At 39.2% G+C, this 21,358-nt stretch overlaps 1 protein-coding gene across 2 annotated transcripts; it reads left to right on the top strand.

Annotated features, from left to right (window-relative positions):
• The first annotated feature begins 553 nt into the window (after positions 1-553).
• On the top strand, positions 554-18,709 carry LOC143861939 (syntaxin-52-like). 2 transcript variants are annotated; one of them, XM_077372906.1, is made up of 7 exons: positions 554-748; positions 1,453-1,672; positions 15,962-16,063; positions 16,945-17,048; positions 17,143-17,243; positions 17,343-17,387; positions 17,725-18,332. In XM_077372906.1, exons 2-7 carry the CDS (start codon positions 1,455-1,457, stop codon positions 17,818-17,820), a joined length of 666 nt encoding a protein of 221 aa, XP_077229021.1. In that variant the 5' UTR covers positions 554-748; positions 1,453-1,454; the 3' UTR covers positions 17,821-18,332. The 2 variants fall into 2 exon arrangements, with proteins under 2 accessions (XP_077229021.1, XP_077229020.1); XM_077372905.1 differs by lacking the exon at positions 17,725-18,332 and adding an exon at positions 18,369-18,709 and having other exon boundaries at positions 555-748.
• Positions 18,710-21,358: the final 2,649 nt, after the last annotated feature.

Raw genomic sequence — 21,358 nt, 5'->3', positions numbered from 1 at the left:
CATTCATTCGTTGAGATCATCGAAACCTTCCAATCGGTTGAGGTTTCTATTCTGTGCCATCCATTTTAAACATCTACAAATCGGAGGGTTAGGATCATCCTAGGGAGAACATTTTCCTGGGAAACCCTATCTACATCAGGGCCAAGTAATTGAATGGTTTGGATTACCCAAATAATGTGGACCCCAGTGTATTTCTAGGCTGCACGTGCCCACCATATAATTTCTCCTGTTTGGGGTATTTGGCCCGAGTAGAGATCCATGGTCCGACCAACCGATCCGAAGCCTGGCTGTTAGGAACGAGCCTAACAGCCACCCTGTTTTTAGCATTGCTCGCTTATTGCTCCGTCGATATAAAATATCTAAGAGTCCTGATTTTTTCGCCCCCTTGCAGGATCATGCGCCCCACTGTAAAGTGAATTGTGCGCAGACATTAACGCTTTTTGACGTCAAATCACGTCAACAGTGGGGCACATAATCCTTCAAGGGAGCGAAAAATAATTACCCAATCTCTAAACTTCAAGGACTTCGTTATTATCTTAAACATCCTCTCTCTCTCTCTCTTTCTCTCACATAATTTGGACAAAACTTTTCCTTTCTTATCGAGTTTAATAGACTTTCTCAAACCCTAGACCAAAAAAAGGGTTCTATCCCGTTCTAGATCTTTGCTACAATTCCATTCTATTGCACTTATTTGGAATTTCTTCTCATATCCTGCAATTAACCCTAGAAGATTGTTCATCTCTCTCAGGTTTGTTTCGTCTCTTTGATTCAATTATCCTGAAATCGATGCATATGTCATGGGAGAAACCTTCAATGTATTGCTTGAAATTTCATTGATCCTTTGTCAAGCCCTAGATTCACATCCTCGAGTTTGTTTTATAGATGATTAGATGAATTGTTTGTAACGGAATTTAAGATTTCCTTCCATAATCTTGAAACTAATTTCAAATTTTCACTCTACTTTTTTTTTTAATGTATTTTTTATGGGTATTTGCTCTGTAAATCGCGTAGTTCTTGATCTGATAGAAATTTAGAAAGGAAATATTGTTTTAGTTTACCAGAAGGCAGATATTATTTACTCCAAATTGTTATGTTTCAATAAACCCTTACAGCTCATTGAGAACTGTAACACCCAATTAAAATTTTACCAAAATAAGGGTTGTAAATGTTCACTGCGTTAACAAATCTTGCTTTAGCAACGATGAAACAGATTATAATCCGAGTAAAGAATTTAGAAATCAGTTATGAGGTTTCATGAGATCTCATTCGGTTAGCTTTCTCCAACTTGAACCTTTGAGTATTTATTAGTCATGTTTATATGTCACATTCCTTTTCTTCATGGAAATTTTCTTATCACGGTATTAAGGCATTAAGACTGTCCAACTCTTGTTTTTGTATATCATCCTTGTATGGTTGTGTCCTGATAATATTCAATACATTTAATTTTTACAGTGATGGCTTCCTCTTCGGATTCGTGGTTGAGAGAATTCAATGAAGCTTCCAAGGTTGCTGACGATGTTAGTGCAATGATTGCTGGAAGGAGTTCCTTGCCTCCCTCAGGCCCAGATACCCAACGGCATATATCTGCAACTCGGAGGAAAATTACGATTCTCGGGACTAGACTTGATAGCTTGGAATCCCTTCTTTCCAAGCTTCCTAGTAAGCAGCCGATGTATGTGCCTTGCCTCAGTTTATATCTACCGAAAGGCTATTTATAATTTTATTTTGTACTGAGTTTCAATTTGCATCTATCTTCTTCACTAAAAGGATACTAGGTGTATATCGATATTGATACTTTTACCCATAACGCTTCTATTTCTATTGTGTATAATTTGAGCAAATAAAATTGAAGTTCCTGTGAATATGCTGATGAAACTATATGTGCAGAATTTGTATTACTTCTAAGATATCCCAATGCATATTCTGCGAAGATCCATTCACTTTTGTTTCTTGCTCATGTTATTGGTAAAATATCCCAATGCATATCCTGCGAAGATCCATTCAGTTTTGTTTCTTGCTTATGTTATTGGTAGTTTTTATTATTCATTTTTGAAGAAAATTTCACCACCAAGCTTCTTTTCTAATAGCAAATGCTGGACATGCCTCACATTCAAATAACACAAATTATATCGATTGCAATAACAGGAGACAAATTTCAATCCCCAATCATATATTTAAGACATTTTACATGGCATCTTTCTTCATCTGGCTACATCATTCTTGCATCAACTGCTTTAAGGAATTCTTTTCTTTATAATGCCCTCATTATATGTTGCGCATCTCCCCGCATCACACTTAAAAAACGTATGACCTTTGAAATGAGGCAGTTGGGGGATGGGTGCGTGATGTCCATCGGATAACCGACTCAGGCACCATGAGATCTGGATGCTCGAGCTCCCCAGGGCCAAACATTCGCTTCCTCAACTTTCTCTTGATGTCCATATCCAATTCTCTTGAAACAGATGCCCCTCCCCTTCAAACATAGCTAGTCGTGTGCTTGGTTTCTTTGATCTTGCATAAAAAACCAGCAAAAGAATCTGGTTAGATAAAAGCTTCTGAAGATGGCCTCTCTTTTAGTTGTATTAACTTTTTATCTGTTGACTCACTTGACTGTGAAAGCCCATAGGTTCTCTTGCTTGACCTGAGAACTTGGGTTGAAAAATTCAAAGCTGGGAATTGAGAGAAGTGCTGAAGAAAACCCCAGGCTATTTGATTCAAGGATAAGCCGCCAGATGCTGTACAAGGCGTGGCATCAACCGGCAAGAAAGAGAATGACGTTTTGCAAGTGAGTTTGGTGAATGTTCTTGTTGGACATTGCCGGGAATGCGAGACCTCGAACCAAAGTCGCGGTTTCTGGAGATGAATGGGTTAGAGAAGGAGCCACAACCCAATCCCACATTGCCCACAATTTAAGTTGCCCTACTCAAATTGTTCCTCAACCTGTTGCACATAATCCTTTATCGAGGCATAATCAAGAACCCGTGCAACCTTGGGCCTTTGAGCACAATCTTTAGAGTGCATCCCAGTGATTCCCTGACAGATTCAGAGACACGAATCCATGGATCTGCCAGAAATCAACGATCAGCAGCTGTAAATGCGTTAAAGACCTGTGACTTAGTCTTCCCCAAAAAGGATGGAATCCCGTTGAGAAGAATGTAAAGATGATGCCAGAACTCCACACAGCAGCGAAGGATGTCTGCTAGAATTCCTCCCAGTTTCGCTAGTGGGCTAATTTAGTGCCACTAGGAGCTGTGAGAGTGAGAGAAACTTCTGGGTCAAATAGTCACTGGATTCAAGCTAAAGGTAAAAGAACAAAGTGGATTGACAGGGTTGCAGCTAGGATAAGGGAAGCTGGTTTTGGGGATTGGCGTTGTTGCAAATGCAGTTTCAGAAATTTCAAAAGGTTGGAATGCTGGAATTGCAAAAAGATTTGGTTAGGAAGAGACTTTAATTTCCCATCGCAACTAAAAATGGTGAACGTTGGTTCCTCATCCTTTGAGAGGCCCAAGTCTGTTATGAATATTTTAAGGAAAAGAGATCCAATGATCTCTGAGGGTGTTGCTCAACCTAGAAGCAATACCTCTTCAATCTATTTGCAACGCAGATTTGGGTATCTGGGGTAAACTTAGCCCAGGTTGGTCTGGAGATTTGGTCGCTATGGAATCATGGTTGACAAGGAGGAACTTTTCTTAGGGGGAGGTTCTAGTTTACAGGATTTCAGAATAGAAATCTTGATAATTTTGGCATCAGGGGTGGATAGAAATAAATCGATGGAGGAGTGGGAAAAAGCCATCAATTCCCCATTTGTTGAGAATTCTTTGTGGACGGAAAAATTTGAAGTCGCTGATAGAAGCCAATGGTGGTGTATTGAAGGCGTTCCTCCTGATGCGTGGTGTGAAGAAAACTTAAGAAGAATTGGAGAACGGGTTGGGAACGTTTTGGAGTTGGATTCTTCTTGTGAAGCTGGTATGGGTTATTCAATTGCTAAAATTTTAATATCTGCTGAAGGGATTTTGGGGAAGGAAATTTCTCTTCAGGTTTCCCTGAAGGGGTCTTTGAGATGGGTGAGGGTTTTCAAAGAGATCAAAGAAGATGAACCTAAAGGACCCATAACATTTTGCTCAGAGGAAAGTGATCAATCTAGCAGCTTAAATAGCTCCAGTTCTTATCAAGAAGAGGAAGATTTTTAGTCTCCAAGCGGGTTTCTAGTCATTGAGAACTAGGCCGGAGGGGGATTGGTCGAACCAGAGGCGTCCGGAGAAAACGAAGAAGCGTATTTTAGCTCTGTTGGCTATCCTACGCATGGGGCGCAAGTTAATACCTGTCCTTATGGCGGTGATTTTGAATTTCGAAATGTCTTTTCTCCTGCAGCGTACAGGTTGAAAAGCCTAACTGGGAAAGGCTCTGTTGAAGCGACTGAGGTGGACCCCACCTCTATTTTAAATGAATATTTTGACTCTTTTACTGAGGCCAGCTGTATTGTTCCGGAGCCTACACTTACTATGGGTACGTTTGAGACCGTGGATTTTGTTAGTCCACAAAGTAACAATATTCCATGGGCTTTAAACTCTTTACAACCTGGACCGTAAGAAAGCCCAGTAATAAGTTATATCGTTGGATCCACTTTAATTACCTCTTCTGGTTTTGGGTCAATCAATTCAAGCATTTCCTTTTCTTCTTCTGGTCTGGGCTGTTTGGTTCCTGGTTCCGTCTCTACCCCTTTCAATCAAAGCCTTTCAGCCTTTATTCAGGAAATTCCCATCGTCGAGTCTGATCTTCAAAGGATTTTTCCAAAGGAGATAGTCTCTCGGCTGGATTTTGACTCGGTAGCATTTTTGGATGACAGCGCAGAGATTGGTGAAGTCCAATTTGGGGTTTTATTCCAGAACCATCTTCCGAAACTCACTAGGGATGATATGTTATCCAAAATTGAGGGATTTCATAGGAAGAATCAGAAGTCACAAACGAGTTTCTTTCTTTGGGAGAATTCTAGATTTGTGTCCAACTCGTGTTTTAAGATTAATATGAATATAATAGAAGGAGACATGTTCTCTGTTTTTTCGCTTATTGCCTTGATGAATAGTTTCTGGGAAGGTTTAGCATACCTCAAAGTTCCTTTCTCTGAAATTCAGGGTTGGCTTAAAAGAAGAAGATTGCTGCAGTTTTCTAACCAGTTAGTAGAGCGTAAGGAACTACCGGAATCTTCTTTGAATAGTTTTTTTGGGGGATTTGGTATCGAAGCAGGATGTTTTTGTCTGCTCTTCAGAATCAAGGAATTTTTGTTTGGAAGGAGGGGTAGATTTAGTAGTCAATCACACGGCAGGGGTATGCCAGATTTTGGGGGTAAGGTCCCCTGGGAGTATGGAAGAATTAAAGGCGCAAATAAAAGAAGCTGAGATCAGATACTTGAAAGCTCAGATTTCGGCTAATAAGGTTGAAGATCTGATTAAAAGAAAGGCAAGGGAGTTAAAACGTTTGAAATCTGGATTAATTACGAAGGGGGTTTTTCGAGAGAAGTTTCAAAATCAGCTCAGCAGGGGAGAAAAAAGGGGAGTTTCACTCACAAATGTTAGTTCATTATGAAGATAATTTCTTGGAATTCAAACGTTTGGGGTCTCAGGGGAAAAAAATCAATTAAAGGAGTTAATTAGAAGTTCAAAGTCGGATTTAATCTGCATTCAAGAAACAAAATTGGAAGATATTTCTAGAGAAATAATAAGGAGTTGTGGTGTGAAGGCAGATTGGGATTTTTCTTTTGCTCCTTCTTTGGGAGCTTTTCGTGGAATTCTTGTAGCATGGGACGAAGTGTGTTGGCAAAGTATAGAAGTGTAGAAATGCTCCTTTTCCATTTCAGTGGCTCTTGGGAGGTTGGAGGATGAGTCTTTGTCGCTATTCACTGGTGTTTATGGGCCGGTTCAAAGGGCAGACAAAGAGGTTTTTTGGTCAGAGTTGGGTAGAATCAGAGGTTTATGTTCCTATCCATGGTGCATTGGGGGTGATTTCAATGAGATAAAATCTATAGGAGAGAGGGGGGGGGGGGGGGGGGCAATCGTATTAATCAAGGTATGAGGTCTTTTGCTAATTTCATAGCGGATAATGAATTGATCGATCTTCCTTTATTGGGATCAGCTTTTACCTGGTCTCGAGGAGAAAGTCGAAGCATACTTGATAGATTCCTTATTGGTGCTGAGATGGCTATGGTGCCGGACATCCTCCAAAAGGCTCTGATTCATTCAGTTTCAGATCATTCCCCCATTTTGCTTAATCCAAGGCTAGAATCTTGGGGCCCGACTCCCTTTAGATTTGAAATTGCTTGGTTGAATTATCCACAGATGGTAGAAAGGTTGGGAGAATGGTGGTCGTCTTATCATGTGGAAGGTCCAGCGGATGTGAATCAAGGTATGAGGTCTTTTGCTAATTTCATAGCGGATAATGAATTGATCGATCTTCCTTTATTGGGATCAGCTTTTACCTGGTCTCGAGGAGAAAGTCGAAGCATACTTGATAGATTCCTTATTGGTGCTGAGATGGCTATGGTGCCGGACATCCTCCAAAAGGCTCTGATTCATTCAGTTTCAGATCATTCCCCCATTTTGCTTAATCCAAGGCTAGAATCTTGGGGCCCGACTCCCTTTAGATTTGAAATTGCTTGGTTGAATTATCCACAGATGGTAGAAAGGTTGGGAGAATGGTGGTCGTCTTATCATGTGGAAGGTCCAGCGGATGTGATAATTGGGAAGAAGCTCAAACTTCTGAAGAAGAAAATTAAAGTGTGGGTGGGAGAAGAAAAAAAACAGATTTTAATCAGAAAATTAGTAATGGAAGAGAGAATGGTGGAATTAAAAGCTCTAGTGGTCTGGGTGGAGAAGAGGAGTGGGAAGAATTGGGTAAACTTAATCAAGAACACTAGGCTTTTCTTCTTCATGAGGAATATCTTGGAGGCAGAAATCCCGAATTAAATGGTTGAAGGAAGGAGACAAAAATACTGCTTTTTTTTCATGCTATGGCGAGTGCTAGAAGGAGAAGAAACAGAATTGTAGTTCTTAATGCTGGTAATGATTTGATCACAAATAAGGAAGACATCTCTCAAGCTTTTGTAGATTTCTTCTCAGTCCTGTACACTTCGAAAAATTTACCTTGTCCAATTCTGGAGGATGTGGATTTCAATAGTTTATCTTTAGAAGAGAGTTCTAATTTAGAAAGATCATTTGAAGAGGAAGAGGTGAAGGTTGCCCTTTTTTCTATGGAGAGAGATAAGGCTCCTGGCCCTGATGGTTTCTGCCTAGCTTTCTTTCAATCTTGTTGGTCTTATGTCAATTCTGATGTCCTTCGATTTTTCAAGGATTTCCATTGAGGTATTTCTCTTGATAAAGGAACAGGTGCCTCTTTCATTGCCTTGATCCCTAAAGTAGAAGGTGCTTCAAAAGTTTCAGATTTCAGACCTATTAGTTTGGTGGGTTGCTTATACAAACTTTTAGCCAAAGTTTTGGTTGATCGTTTAAAAGTTGTTCTTCCTAAGGTGGTGTCAGATAGTCAAAGCGGTTTTGTAAGCAACAGACAAATTCTGGACTGTTCCCTGATTGCGAATGAAGCAATATATTACTTTTCGAGAAGTGGTGGAAAAGGAGCGGTTTGTAAGCTGGATATGGAGAAGGCATATGACAGAGTTGAATGGGACTGTTTAGTTTCTATCCTCGGGAGAATGGGTTTCAGAAATATTTGGAGATTTTGGATCCGAAATTATGTCTTCGGCTTGGTTCTCTATATTGGTTAATGGCTCTCCTAAAGGTTTTTTTAAATCATCCAGAGGCCTCAGACAAGGTGATCCACTATCTCCTTTCCTTTTTGTTCTAGTCGCAGAAACTCTCAGTAAATTGATCCAGAATGGCAGCGAGAAGAGTTTAATTGAAGGTTTTGTAGTTGGTAGGAATAAAGTGGAAGTGTCTATATTGCAATTTGCAGATGACACCTTGCTTTTCTGTGTGCCGGAAAACAACAATATTTTAAACCTTAAGGCGATCCTAAGATGCTATGAATTGATAACAGGGCAGAGGACAAATCTGTTAAAATCCAGAATTTTTGATATTAATATTTCTTCTGCAGAAATTGGTTTGTTTGCAGAAATCTTGGGGTGCAAAGTGGATTTTTTCCCATCTTCTTATCTTGGTCTGCCTTTGGGAGTTGGAAGACGAAAAAAAAGTCTTTGGGATCCAATTGTAGATAGAATTGAGAGGAGATTGGAAAATTGGAAGAGAAAATTGGTTTCAAGGGGGGAAGATTAACTCTGATTAAATCGGTGCTTGCTAACATCGCAGTTTATTTTCTATCTTTATTCAGGTGCCCGGCTAGTGTGGTTTTGAGGATAGAGAAAATCCAGCGTAGATTCCGTTGGGGCGGATCAAATCGTGGGGGTGGAGTTGCTTTAGTAAAATGGGATAAAGTTTGCCTTTCTCGTAAAAAGGGAGGCCTGGGTATTCGTAGAATTAAGCAATTCAACCTTGCCCTCATGAGCAAATGGTTGTGGAGATTTGGAGAAGATAGGTCTGCTTTATGGGTAAGAGTTATTGGGAGCAAATATAGTTTCCTCTCAGGAAACTGGGAGTCAGATGATCGGTTTGAAAAAGAAAGGTACAACTACCTAGAGGGATATTATGATTTTGTGCCATGAATTCAGAAAAGGGTGTTGCTTCAAAGTCTACTCTGGAAATCGGATCGGATTTTGGATTGATGCTTGGTGTTCAAAGGATCCTCTGTATATTGTTTTCCCTGATCTTTTTATTGTAGCTGCGGAAAAGAATGTTCTTGTCTGTGATTGCTTCGAAAGAGTGGAGCAGAAAGTGGTGTGGTGTCCAAAATTTCGCAGGAACTTTTTCGAAAGGGAATTATCTTCTCTCTCATCATTATTTGATTTAATTGAAAAATGCTTTATAAAGAAATCTGGTATGGATAAAAGAATTTGGATTTTGGATTCGTCCGGATTTTTCTCGGTTAAGTCATTTTATGATCGGGGTGCTATTGGCTCTGAGGAATCCTTATCGGCCAAGGTTTGGAATTTCCATTGCCCTCCAAGAGTAAGTTTCTTTGGGTGGTCTGTGCCCTCCAAGGGTAAGTTTCTTTGGGTGGCCTGTTAGTTGCCGTCGCATTCAGACAATTGAATTCTTAAGAAAAAGAGGTATGTGGCTTGTTGGTCATTGTTCTTTATGCTTAAAGGCCGGAGAAACAATTGATCATTTATTCATCCATTGTAGTTATGTTCGCGAAGTTTGGAGTTTGATTTTGATGAGATTCGGTATTCAGTGGGTCTTTCCGTATTCTACTGAACAAGTTCTTGAAAGCTGGGATTTTGCTCCTTGGAAGAAAAAAGGCAAGGTTCTTTGGAAAATTTGTTTATTGGCAGTCTGGTGGTCTATTTGGAAAGAGCATAACGAGAGAATCTTTAATGGAAAGGCAAAATCTTCCTATGGTCTATATTTGAAGATTATTGCCCTGGCTATTCTCTGGGCGAAAAGTTCTCTTTTCTGTGCCGTTTCTGCCTATGATTTGTGGGAGGGTTGGCAGATCATATGCAATGAGGCGTCGTTCAAATTAAAGGTGATTCAAAAGTGGGCTCTTCCTCCCGTTGGTTTTTTCAAGCTAAATTTTGGTGGTGCTTCTTTTGGGAATCCGGGTGCAGCTGGAATTGGTGGTCTTCTTAGGAATGATAGAGGTGAAGTGATTTGGGCTTTTTCCGGTCCAATCGGTATAAGCGATTCTTCTGATGCGGAAGTAAAAGCAGCTTTTTCTGGAATATTACATGTAGATAATCTCATCCTGGACAAGGTGATAGTAGAAGGGGACTCGGCAAATGTGGTAAAGTGGCTTTCGGGTTCTGCTCCGCCGCCGTGGAGATTTCTCAGTATTATGGATGAGATCTCTGATTATGTTTCTGATTCAACATCAGTTTTCACTCATATTCCGAGATCGACAAATGGAGAATCTGATTCCCTTGCCAAATCTGGAGTTAGCAGGGCTAGTTTAGAGTGGTTTGATTATCTCCCTCCGTAAATTGTATTTTCTTTTTCCTTTTCTTTGTATTTTGTGAACCTTCTCGGTTCTTTCCATCAATATATTAATATTTCAAAAAAAAAAACAAAAAACTCCACACACCAATCGCCTGATTGTATCCCCAGCCACTACTCCAGGAGCTATATAAAATGAGCTGCTAACAGTCCCGTACAAGCTCTGCCATGGTTTGATTTATGTAGCAAGACCAAAAATGCAAATTTAATGGGCAACAGCAATGACTTTATTGTCAAGAGAATGTTCTACGGCTTCTCTCTACGAAAAAATCCCCTTGTCATGGCAGTACATCTCTGCTTCCGTGCGTTGTTTGAATAGAATCTAGGCCTCGTACTCAGGAATTGCCTGTGTTGCTTTAAATGGTGTAAAACCTGCCTCCAGTATCAAGCTCCATCACCAGATATATATAATTCTCCTCTTTGTATTCTGCCTTGAGACCCATGATATTTGGATGCCGAGACAATCTAGTCATTATTTCAGTTTGTCCAAGCAGAGTCTGACGACACCTCAAGCCAATTTGTTCCCCAGAACATATTGATCTTCCAAATTTGATGCCTGTTTGAAATTCAGAATGGCAACATTCATGCTGGCTACTTTTTTAACAGTTGCACTAAGCGATTGAGGATGGACTGCTGTTGCTCTTGACAATGGCAATAATAAAAACAAAGCATCTATGAAATTGGGCTTCTATTCCTTTGAAATCAAAGTTGCATCTTCCTCGTTTCATTACCCAATCGCTCTCCAAAACATATCGATCTTCCAAAATTGATGTCTGTTGAGGTTCAGAATGGTGTCAGTCAATTGGGTACTTTCATACTTTGTCACAGTTATTAGATGCAATCAGGAATGGACTGCTATTGCTTTTGTTAACAGCCACAGCAAGAACAAAACCTATGACATTGGGCTTCTGTTCCTCTGAAGTCAATTTGTCATCTTCCCCTTCTTGATATCCATTCATCACAGTCAATAAAGAGCAAATGAATGACTCCCCCCCCATCCACACACACAATTTTATTTTATTTTCTTTTTAATTGATTCTACGGTGTAGATCTGAAATCATCAGCTTATGTCCTGCTTTCTCCTCTTCTCAGTAAGTAACCTTTATCCCTGGAAATTTCGGAAGCTAACACCCCAGATTTCTTCTGTGAGTTCCAATTCAAATATCTCGGTCAATATCCAAGAGGAGCTTCTGAGAATTAAAACCTATACGTTGATATTTGACAGTCATGTTTATCTCATGAGATATGCTGAAGGAGGAGGCTTTTAGCCGACCAGCAAACTAGAACCCTACAAAAGCCGAAGATCTCTTCATTTCCATGTTGCCAAATATCTTCATAACATATATGGCACATGGTGCTAGGGAAAATACCATCAGCTAGAGGGTGAGCCTTGGCGCAACGGTAAGGTTGCTCCATTGTGACTTGGTGGTCACAGGTTCAAGTCACGGAAACAGCCTCTCTGCAAAGCAGGGGTAAGGCTGCGTACATCTAGCCCTTCCCAGACCCCGCAATGGCGGGAGCCTCGTGCATTGGGCCACCCTTTTTTTACTATCGATTCTCCATAATGGCAGTTTTCATATAACTTCTAGCTGATGCTTTGCAGTTTTTCATTTCTATTTATCCATATTGTTGATGAAATTTCTATTATGCATTCTTTGTTTGAGTAAATGGATGCTTCTTAATCAAATCATGCATTATGATTCAGGAAAAATATGTGGTAACAAGGAAACTAGTTTGATCATATACCAGTGTTATTGTTGATTTTATTTTCCACATGGATTTGATTGAAAATTGTAATAAATTGGATGATTGAGACTTGAGTTGTTGTCCTTTGCTATCAAAACCGACAATATTGTATTAGTAACACCAACTTATCTTAAGAGGTTTTTTTCATTAATCTCCTGCACTAATCAATAAAATGGTGTATAAAAATCTAGGGATAGGGAATTTTTACCCTAGTATCTCTTTTATTTGGGCCTTTGGCTTTCACTTTTTGATTCATCCTTTCTTCATTTTGTTTATTTCTATTGAAACCTTTTCTTTTGTGGATAATAAAATGTGGTGTATTTTGGGATTTTATGTGATGTTTACTATCAAATCCAACACTACCGTAGTAGTAACACCAATGTCTGCAATTCTAGAAATATGGAACTTTTGGCCTAGTCTCTCTTACCTTTTGGCCTTCTTGCTTCAATTTTAGTTCACTCTTTCTTCGTATTGTTAATTTCTGTTGAATCCGTTCCATTGTTGGATATAGAAAGTGTTATGTATTTTGGGATTGTATGGAATGTTTCTCCGGGCTCTCTTGGTGGTGAGTCATAGGACGTAGTGTTCCAAGTTGGACAAACCAAAGAAAACATTTATCTAGGCTTTTCTTTGTTGTATAGTATGGCCCAGTTTTTTTTCTCGGTTTATGGGCTTTTATATAGTCAACGGAATGATTTTTTTTTTTTACCTGAAAGCCTTGACTATGGGATATTGCGTAGAGAATAAGTGAATATTTTAGGTGTGATGCTTTACTTTGATATGTTTCAGCTCTTCACAAACTGAGACAAACAAAACCGAATCCTACCAACATTGCTTATCCATGGATTCCATCATATGCCCATAAGGACCAAAAACTATGAACATGCATATTGGCACAATTGAAATTGCAAACTAAGATTTAGGCGTTCATTTATTATCCCTTCTGCCTTTTTGTGGAAAAATTTGATGTTTGTCTTCCGGTTAACAAAAATTACAAGGACAAATCATTGGGAAGCAAAGGCCCAAATTATATTTGAGATCTAGCAAAACCCGAGTTAGCCGACTTCAAATTATATTTGAGATCTAGCAAAACCCGAGTTAGCCAACTATCAGCTAGGTCATTAGCACCCCTTGGAATGTGAGTAAAAACAATATGCTGTGCTCTAATCATGTTGCAAATCTCGTCAACCTTGGCTCTTGGATATGATTTTGAACCCCATGCTGAAATGAATATTTTTATGAAGGCGATCTCATTTTTCTGGCAAGTGTTATCAACGTTCATTTATTCTCCCATGTTCCTTTTGTGGAAAATTTTAATGTTTGCCTTCCTGTTAACAAAAAATTATTAAAACGGAAAAAAATTACAAGGACTGGTCATTGGGAAGCAAAGGCCCGAATTATATTTGAGATCTAGCAAAACTTGAGTTAACCAAGTATCAGTTAGGTCACTAGCAATTCTAACGGTTTTGTAAAAACATCAGCATGCTGGGTTTTGGTGTTGATATAAGATGTACGAATAAGGCAAGCTAGTAGCTTTTCATGAATAATGTGACAATCAATTTCGATATGCTTGATGCGCTCATGGAAAACTGGATATGCTGCGATGTGGAGGGCACCCTTATCAGTGTTTCAAAATGCATATGCAAGTCAAAACGCAGCTAAATAAAATCCTAGTCGACTCGGCACAACGCAATCGAGTACTTGATTGACGCGGTCATAACTTGGGAGAGTCAAAGGAGTTTAAATTCACTTTGCAGGACAAAAGGCAGAACACGACAAAACACGGAACACAGCCAAGGTAAAAAAGAGTCGATTCGGGAGAGTCCGCGATGTCACGGGGAAGTTTTAAGACTACACAGAATATGAGTGCCGGTTGATGATGCAAAAGCTGTAAACCCGAAGCAAGAAGAAGCCATGTTACTTCACAACAGGTAGTAGCCATTGCACGACATTCAGCTTCAGCAAATTTTTTTGGAATTGTGCTTTGTTTCTTAGACTTCCATGAAATTAGAGAAGTGCCTAAGAGGATACAATAATCTATAACTGAGCTGTCATGTGCCTAAGAGGATACAATAATCTATAACCGAGCTGTCATTTATGGGCAGCTTGCCCATTTAGAATCACAACATGCATATAATTGCGCTTCACTTGAGGAAAGAAGAATCCCTTGACCAGGAGATCGCTTGATGTAGCGAAGTAACATGTGAGCGGCATCCAAGTGTGGTTGTCTCGATGTGGCCATGAACTGATTGAGAGCTTGAACGGAGAAAACAATATCAGGCCGACTCATAGTATGATAAATTAAGCGTCCAATTAATTGGTGATAAATAGACGAATCAGGCTGAGATCACCATCAATGGAATTGAGTCTAAGATTCTGTTCCATCGGAATCATAGAAGGCTGAGAACCAAGAAACCAGTATCTTCTAAATGTTCAAGACCGTATTTTCTTTGTGAAAGAAAAATACCACGCTTAGAATGAGCTACCTCCAACCCTAAAAAATACTTGAGCGGACCGAGTTCTTTCAGGGTGAATCGGCTATGGAGAAATTGCTTGAGAGATGTAATAGAATTGAGATCATTTCTAGCTATTAGGATGCCATCCACATAGACAAGGACAGCAGTAAAAACATTTGAAGAGGGACGTGTAAAAAGAGAGTAATCCACGTTAGCCTAAAAAATTCTAGCATCTAGAAGAGCCACAGATAATTTTGTAAACAATTGACGTGAAGCCTGTTTAAAAAAGGGCGGCTTAGTGCACGAGGCTCCTGCCATTGCGGGGTCTGGGGAGGGCTCGATGTACGTGAAGCCTGTTTAGGCCATATAATAATTTATTGAGCTTGTAAACCCGAGTCTCCCCCTATCGATGAGAACTAGGTGGAAGCTTCATGTAAACATCCTCATCCAGGTAGGTCGCCATGAAGAAAGGCGTTGTTGACACCGATTTTATACATTTGCCAATTCTTAATGGCTGCAATAGTCAGAAGAAACCGAACACTAACGTGATTAGCGACGAGTGCAAAAGTCTCAGGAAATCCAAACCCTCCTTTTGCTACTAGACCTGCTTTATAGTTCTCAATAGAGCCATCAGAATTGTACTTGATTCTGTACCCATTTACAACCAATGGGTATTTTGCCAGCATGTAGATCTTTCTAGAGTTGGAAAATACGAGGAGCATTTACCCGCTTTTCCTTCCATATTGAAAGATTATAGGTTTAATGCGTAAGAGAAAAGAAGATAGATAAGATGAATGGTAGAATGATCACGTTGCCGGTGGAATGACCGTACTGAAGATGATGTTGTAAGAAACCGACATATTGATCGTTAAAATAGGGGAAAAATGAACGTTTCTCTTCTGATACTATGAAGATACATAAAACATAATATTTACGTACGTCTCGTCCCCAGTATTTGTGCTTTAGATGAATAAAATTTCGTTACCTTTTCAAAACAAAAAAAAAAGATGCATAAAAATAAATCTGTATATATTTCTCATTCAATTTACAAGTGCATACGAGTGCTATATTTATAGACAATATACAAGACTCACGAATCAATTGTGATAGGATCTGGATTTGAGCAACATCCCTCAAATTGGTATTGTGAGGATGGAATTAAAATGTTAGGCAATTACATAGGATACGTTTCCCAGTTTGTTGCCAATCTAGGGATTCTGTTTCCTAATACTTATAATTTTGTGTTCTTACACTGGTACAGTGCTCATGAAACAATGTGAAAGAAGTCCTACATATAGGTCTCATTGTGAAAGAAATCCTACTTATAGGTCTCATTGAACTATTACCAAAATCAGTCATGAGCATGTTTGTCGTATTTGTACCTTATGCCCATTGGCATTACCTTCTACTTCCAAATGAGTTGGTACTCAAGCAATCGTCTTCTTTTTGTAAAAAATAATAATAATAAATAATATATTCTGATAAAAATGCCCACAAGGTTCTTAAATATGCATTACATCACATATATGATTAGAAGGCCTAAAAGAGCTACTTGCTTAGTTACAAGGTTCCTCACCCACATGTTATATTGGGCATATGGTATCAAAATCTAAACGGAATCCCGCTCTAATATTTGTCTTTTTGAAGCGTGCAATTTTAGTCAGTAAGATTGTAAACTAACACAGCTTTTGTTCTATACAGAACAGAGAAAGAGCTGCATCGGCGGCAAGACATGCTTTTAAACCTGAGATCTAAAGCCAACCAGATGGCCTCTACGCTAAACATGTCAAACTTTGCGAACAGGTAAGTTTGTTCCGTCAGAAATCTTTTCCAGCGTATTGCATTGTTTATCATGCCCCATTTTGTCAGTTGTAATCAATGATTTAAATTTCGGTTTCGGTTTCGGACATAGTCGAAACCGAAATTTCGGCTGAAATTTTGGAAAAAAAAAACTTAAAAATCACATTTTCCTGAAATTTCAGCCGAAATTACCAAATTTCAGCCTCGGATTTTGGAAAAAAAAAAATATTAAAAAATCACAATTTCCCTGAAATTTCAGCCGAAATTACCAAAATTTCAGCCTCGGATTTTGGAAAAAAAAAAGGTTAAAAAATCACAATTTTCCTGAAATTTTGGCTGAAATTACCGAAATTTCAGCCTCAGATTTTGGTGGTTTCAGTTTCGGTCCCACCTGAAATCCAAAATTTTGGTATTTCGGCTGAAATTTAAAACCGTGGTTGTAATATCTTTGCTTGCTGGATTGGAGGTGGCGCTGCAGCTTGAGACTGTATCCTTTTCTTTTATGACTTCTCAGCTTACAGAATTAATCCAATTAGTTTTAGCAAGCTGTGCTTTTATAAGCTTGCCCTCATGGTAAGTATGTATAAAGAGGGATCTGGTACTGAAAACGCCATTATTGTGCATTTTTGGCTCCTATTGCAAGTTGTATTGTATGTTTTACAGCATTGACACTCGGTGGAAAATGGTTCCAGAATAGTTTAGAACTGTACATTTGCTGGCTTGTTTATTCCCTGTCAACACAGGTTTTCAGGATAAATAGCACATGTATAAAGGTTTTTTTTTCTTGTTTGTGGGAATACAAGAGGAGTTCCTTTGTAGCTTGTATTGTTTTGTGTGATAGGATATGGGGAAGTAAATCTTGTGTCTTTTATTGTGAAATCCAGGGAAGACTTGCTTGGACAAAATAGAAAACCTGTTGATGAGATAAACAGAACTACTGGATTGGACAACCACGGTATTGTCGGTCTACAGCGACAAATTATGAAAGGCATGTCATAAGTAAATTGTCATTGCGTTCTTCCGTTATGTATAAAATTGTATCTCTGAGCTTACCTTATGTGCATTTATCTTGTTTATTACAGAGCAAGATGAAGGCCTTGAGAAGCTTGAGCAGACAATAGTAAGCTCAAAGCATATCGCATTGGCAGTTAATGAAGAATTGGACTTACACTCGAGATTACTTGTATGTTTGTTGACCCTAGAGTTTCATCTCATAAGTAGTTCCCTATTTCTCATCACACCGTCCATTTCATACATTTTATGATTCTGTATGTTGTTACAGGATAACTTGGACCAACATGTAGATTCAACAGATTCACGGCTACAGGTATTACTCTTTTACTGGACTGGCTAGTCTGAGATCCATGTGACACATATGGATAAGCATTTGGGCATGCATTTGACGATGTGGTGTCATTCATGAGGGCCTCTGCTTGAAACGCTCCTGTGTGTCACATGGGCTATTGAATTTGGCCAAGGGCCTTTTTATCATCAATAACAAAAAGGGACTATTTCACAATTTCAAAAAAATAAAAATAAAAATAAAACAAATAAGGCACTATTAGAAAACACCTTGGGATTTTCGGCTCCGTGTATCCGAGTTCTAACTTGATTTTTCTGGTGAATGGAATGTGTACTGTTACCTTTCAATCGTGAAAATGCAGAGCAAATGTCGGCATGAAACTTCCTCTCTAGGTGGGGAATTGGGCTACTGCTTCTCTCAAAATATGCTAAAAGAGACCAACTTCCTGTTTCCATAATGGATCAGGAAAAAGAAGAAAACACTTATGCCCAATCAGACCAAATCACCAAAGAAACACTTGCCACCTCTTTCGTTTTCAAAGACAACCCAAATTCAAGCAAAATGTTTGGTGAAAGAGTAAATCTTCCTGGTTATTGGAATCTTTCAAAAATTTCTCATGAGAATAAATAGTCATACCTCTAACGAAAAAATAGAGGCCTTTGAAATTCTGAATACAAATGAGAATTCCTTAAACAAGAAGGTTCCTATTTGAAATTCTGTGTTTTTGAGCCATTTTTTCTATGATCATAGAAATCTAGTTCTAAGACATAAATTTGTTTTGAGATTCAGCTCTGAAATTCATCTCTGCACACCCCATCAATGAGTCAAAATATCCTGATATCAGTGTGGAGTTACAAATGCCTTGTTGATTAAGACTTCTCTGTTTCACCTGAGTTCTTGTGCACAGATTTGCTGCGATTGTAATAACTTTATATACTTTTCAAGAGTTTATTTAGACACATTGTTTAGACATTATTACATATATTATTCCCCCGACCGGTGCAGAGGGTGCAGAAGAGACTGGCGATTCTTAATAAGCGTACAAAGGGAGGTTGCTCTTGCATGTGTCTGCTAATAGCGGTGATCGGTATAGTGATTCTTGCTGTCGTTGTGTGGGCCCTTATCAAGTACTTGTGAGGAGTGCCAGAGCCCTTCTATCATCTTGTTGTTTGAGGAATGTCATGAGTTTGCTTGCTTTTGCATTTTCAGCATTTCATTCAGTGGTTTGTCTGTGTATGTTTGCTTGTGGAGGCAGACTTTCTGGGTATTTTCTCTGTGAGATAAAATGGCCAAGTAAAACTGGGATTCATGTTGGAATAATTAATTATGCCACTGATTCTGTTAAAGATTTGTCACAATTATAAGAGTATATATAGATGTCTTCTCCACTAGAAGAAATGTGTGCATTTCTGAGGATGTTTGGTTGACAGGAAAAGCGTTTTCCGCTTATGCTTCCAACATTTGGTCATAAACCTGGAAAAGAAATTCGTCCGAGAAGCGTCTTTCCTCTGAAAATTTCCTATGAAAAAAATGATAGATTTCTGTTACGAAATTCGGCCTGTGGGACAGTCTTGACAATGTGATCGCCCATAACTGGGGTCTCTCTCTGATCTCGTCCTCTAAGTGATGAATCTTTGCCAAATTTTATCAATAAGAGGAGGGTAAAGTACTTTGATAAACCTTTAGTTGAAAAAAGGACATAAAATAGGTGTAGAACAAATTTATGTTGAAATAAACAGAGCTAAAGGTTTCATTCTTGCATGCATGGGATTTATTTAATAGTCTATCTACCAGTCTCGTCAGCACATGTGAAGAAAGCTTCACTTGTATTAATGTTTGATTTTAGGGTTTTAAGACCGGTAATATCTTTGTATTTCGTCAGAGCTTTCATGATATTGAATGTGGTAGAAGATCCCCGTATCCTTATACCCTAAGACTACAGAAAATAACTATGAGGGCTGAGGTTAACAAGGATAACAGTGCTTCCAATGTTTAAGAAGGTTTTTTGGCTGATTAAGGCTCTGGTGATTTTGATGTAAAATGGTTTTATGCCCATTTTTAAGTGAAAAAACCAGCGTAATTTTTGGGCGATGATATTTTCACCCCCACGCATGCACTCCCTTACATGGCGATTTGACGTCGAGAAGTGTTAAAGTTGCACACTGTTCACATCAAATCACCTTATAAGGGAGAGTGCATGCTTAGGGCTGGCAACGGGGCGGGCCGGATGTTGCATTCCACGCTCCCGCCCCTGCTTCGTAGATGGTGGGGAATCCCAATCCCCGCCCCACCCCTGTCCCGCACAAAAATCCTCACCTAAAAAAAAAAAAGCTTTTTAATGCCAATAAAAAATAAAAGACAAGCCGTGTTTGTGCACTTATCAAAATATGGTAGTGCCAATGTCACTGGCCTAAAAGAAATACTTACTGTTAACAAAAAAAATACTACGGGGCGGGGCAGGCCCATCCCCATCCCCGCCCATGCGGGGCAGATCTCCGTTTTCATGGGTGAAAATTGCCAGCCCTATGCATGCATAATGCAGGGGGCGGGGGGTGAAATATATCATCTCCTTTTTTACGCCCATATTGTTAGATTTTGGTTTTTAAAATCTTATTTTTGGTCAAAAGATAGTATTTGAAAAATGTCTTCTAAGTGTGTTTTCGAAAAGGAAAAACTTTTCTTTGGAAAGACTTGCTTTTTGCAAGTAAAAGAGAAGAGTGCAAAATTAGTGTGAAAAAATAGTCCCGTACCAACTCATAAGAAAGGAAAAGTTTGGCTTATAAGGCTTTACTCTTTTCTCTACTTTATTAGTTGCACAATGGGTCTTAGCCTTGGGTTGAACCGCGGGACGGTGCAACGCACTGTTCGCGCGTGGGCTATAGGGTGCATATTGGCGCTTTATTGACTTTTTTTAGGCATACTTTGCACTTCGCACGCTGTAACAGCTAGTGAAAGATGACCGTTGGATGGTATCCCATCTACTCAATGGTCAAAGGCCCAAAGGGTGTGATCTGCACCATGGATGGGCAATCTAGTGGTTCGAAGTTAGAAGGTTTTTACACAAGCCAACGGTTACTCCAAGATTGATTTGATCCGTAGAGTCGCGATTCGACACGATCTAATGGTCAGAATTCGGTTCGGAGTTGGAAGGTTTTTACACAAGCCAAAGGTCACTCTAAGATTGATCTGATCCGTAGAGTCGCGGTTATACACAATCTAATGGTCAGAATTCAAACCCGCTGAAAGGATGTTCAGAAAAAAGTGTTTTCCAATGGAAAAAGCCACCAGAAGCTCTATAAAAACAATAGAAAATACTCATTCTATACAGAATTCGGATTTCTACTTTGTCGTACCCAAAATTGCTATTTCTAGCACAGTTCTCTCTCTAAACCCCTACAAAGTTTCTGTTTGTACTGTTTTAGAAGTTCTCTTCAAGTATTCTGTTTTCTGCAGAACCAAAACACTTGGGTCTCAATTACTTGAAAAATTCAAAGGTGATTCAGGCTTGATTCCGTTCAGTGCATAACGTCGTCAAGCAATCGGTTTGGAACCGGGCTTCATTGTATCTTGGAGGCGAGTTCGTGGTCCCCTTTGCACACTACTGTAAGGGCGAATATCATCTTAAGGAGAGCGTTTACGCACCTTGAAGCATCTTCTTATCTTCTGATCAACCGCTACACTGATTATTTCCAACACATATTAAGTCGAAAGATCCTTTCTTTCGATGTAAAACGGACATAAAACAAATTTTATACTAATTTTTAGTGTAAAAATGGGCATAAATTTTTTTTATGCCTGTTTTAGGTCTAGAGAAACAAAGGTAATTTTTTTTTAAAATAACAGACTCTTACCTTTCAATGCCGAACCCCAACTGGTTCGGGGCAAAAGCTTAGTTGAGTTGAGTAGACTCTTATTTTTCAATGCTGTGGAGAGCGAGCACTGCTACCAGTGAGAGCATGGGATTTTGCTATGGACCATCACATGAGGCATTTCGT

Source organism: Tasmannia lanceolata, unplaced genomic scaffold, assembly GCF_043159265.1.
Source record: "Tasmannia lanceolata isolate RefF3 unplaced genomic scaffold, GAP_Taslan_0.1 ptg000037l, whole genome shotgun sequence".
Taxonomy (NCBI): domain Eukaryota; kingdom Viridiplantae; phylum Streptophyta; class Magnoliopsida; order Canellales; family Winteraceae; genus Tasmannia; species Tasmannia lanceolata.
This window is presented reverse-complemented; position numbering and strand designations above follow the sequence as displayed.

Bases quoted from the DNA above. Each gene is read 5' to 3' on its own strand.
- LOC143861939 (XM_077372905.1), top strand. From the start codon at position 1,455: ATGGCTTCCTCTTCGGATTCGTGGTTGAGAGAATTCAATGAAGCTTCC. The intron at 1,673-15,961 runs GTATGTGCCTTG...TGTTCTATACAG, and splicing joins CTTCCTAGTAAGCAGCCGAT to AACAGAGAAAGAGCTGCATC. The intron at 17,388-18,368 runs GTATTACTCTTT...CGACCGGTGCAG, and splicing joins CAACAGATTCACGGCTACAG to AGGGTGCAGAAGAGACTGGC.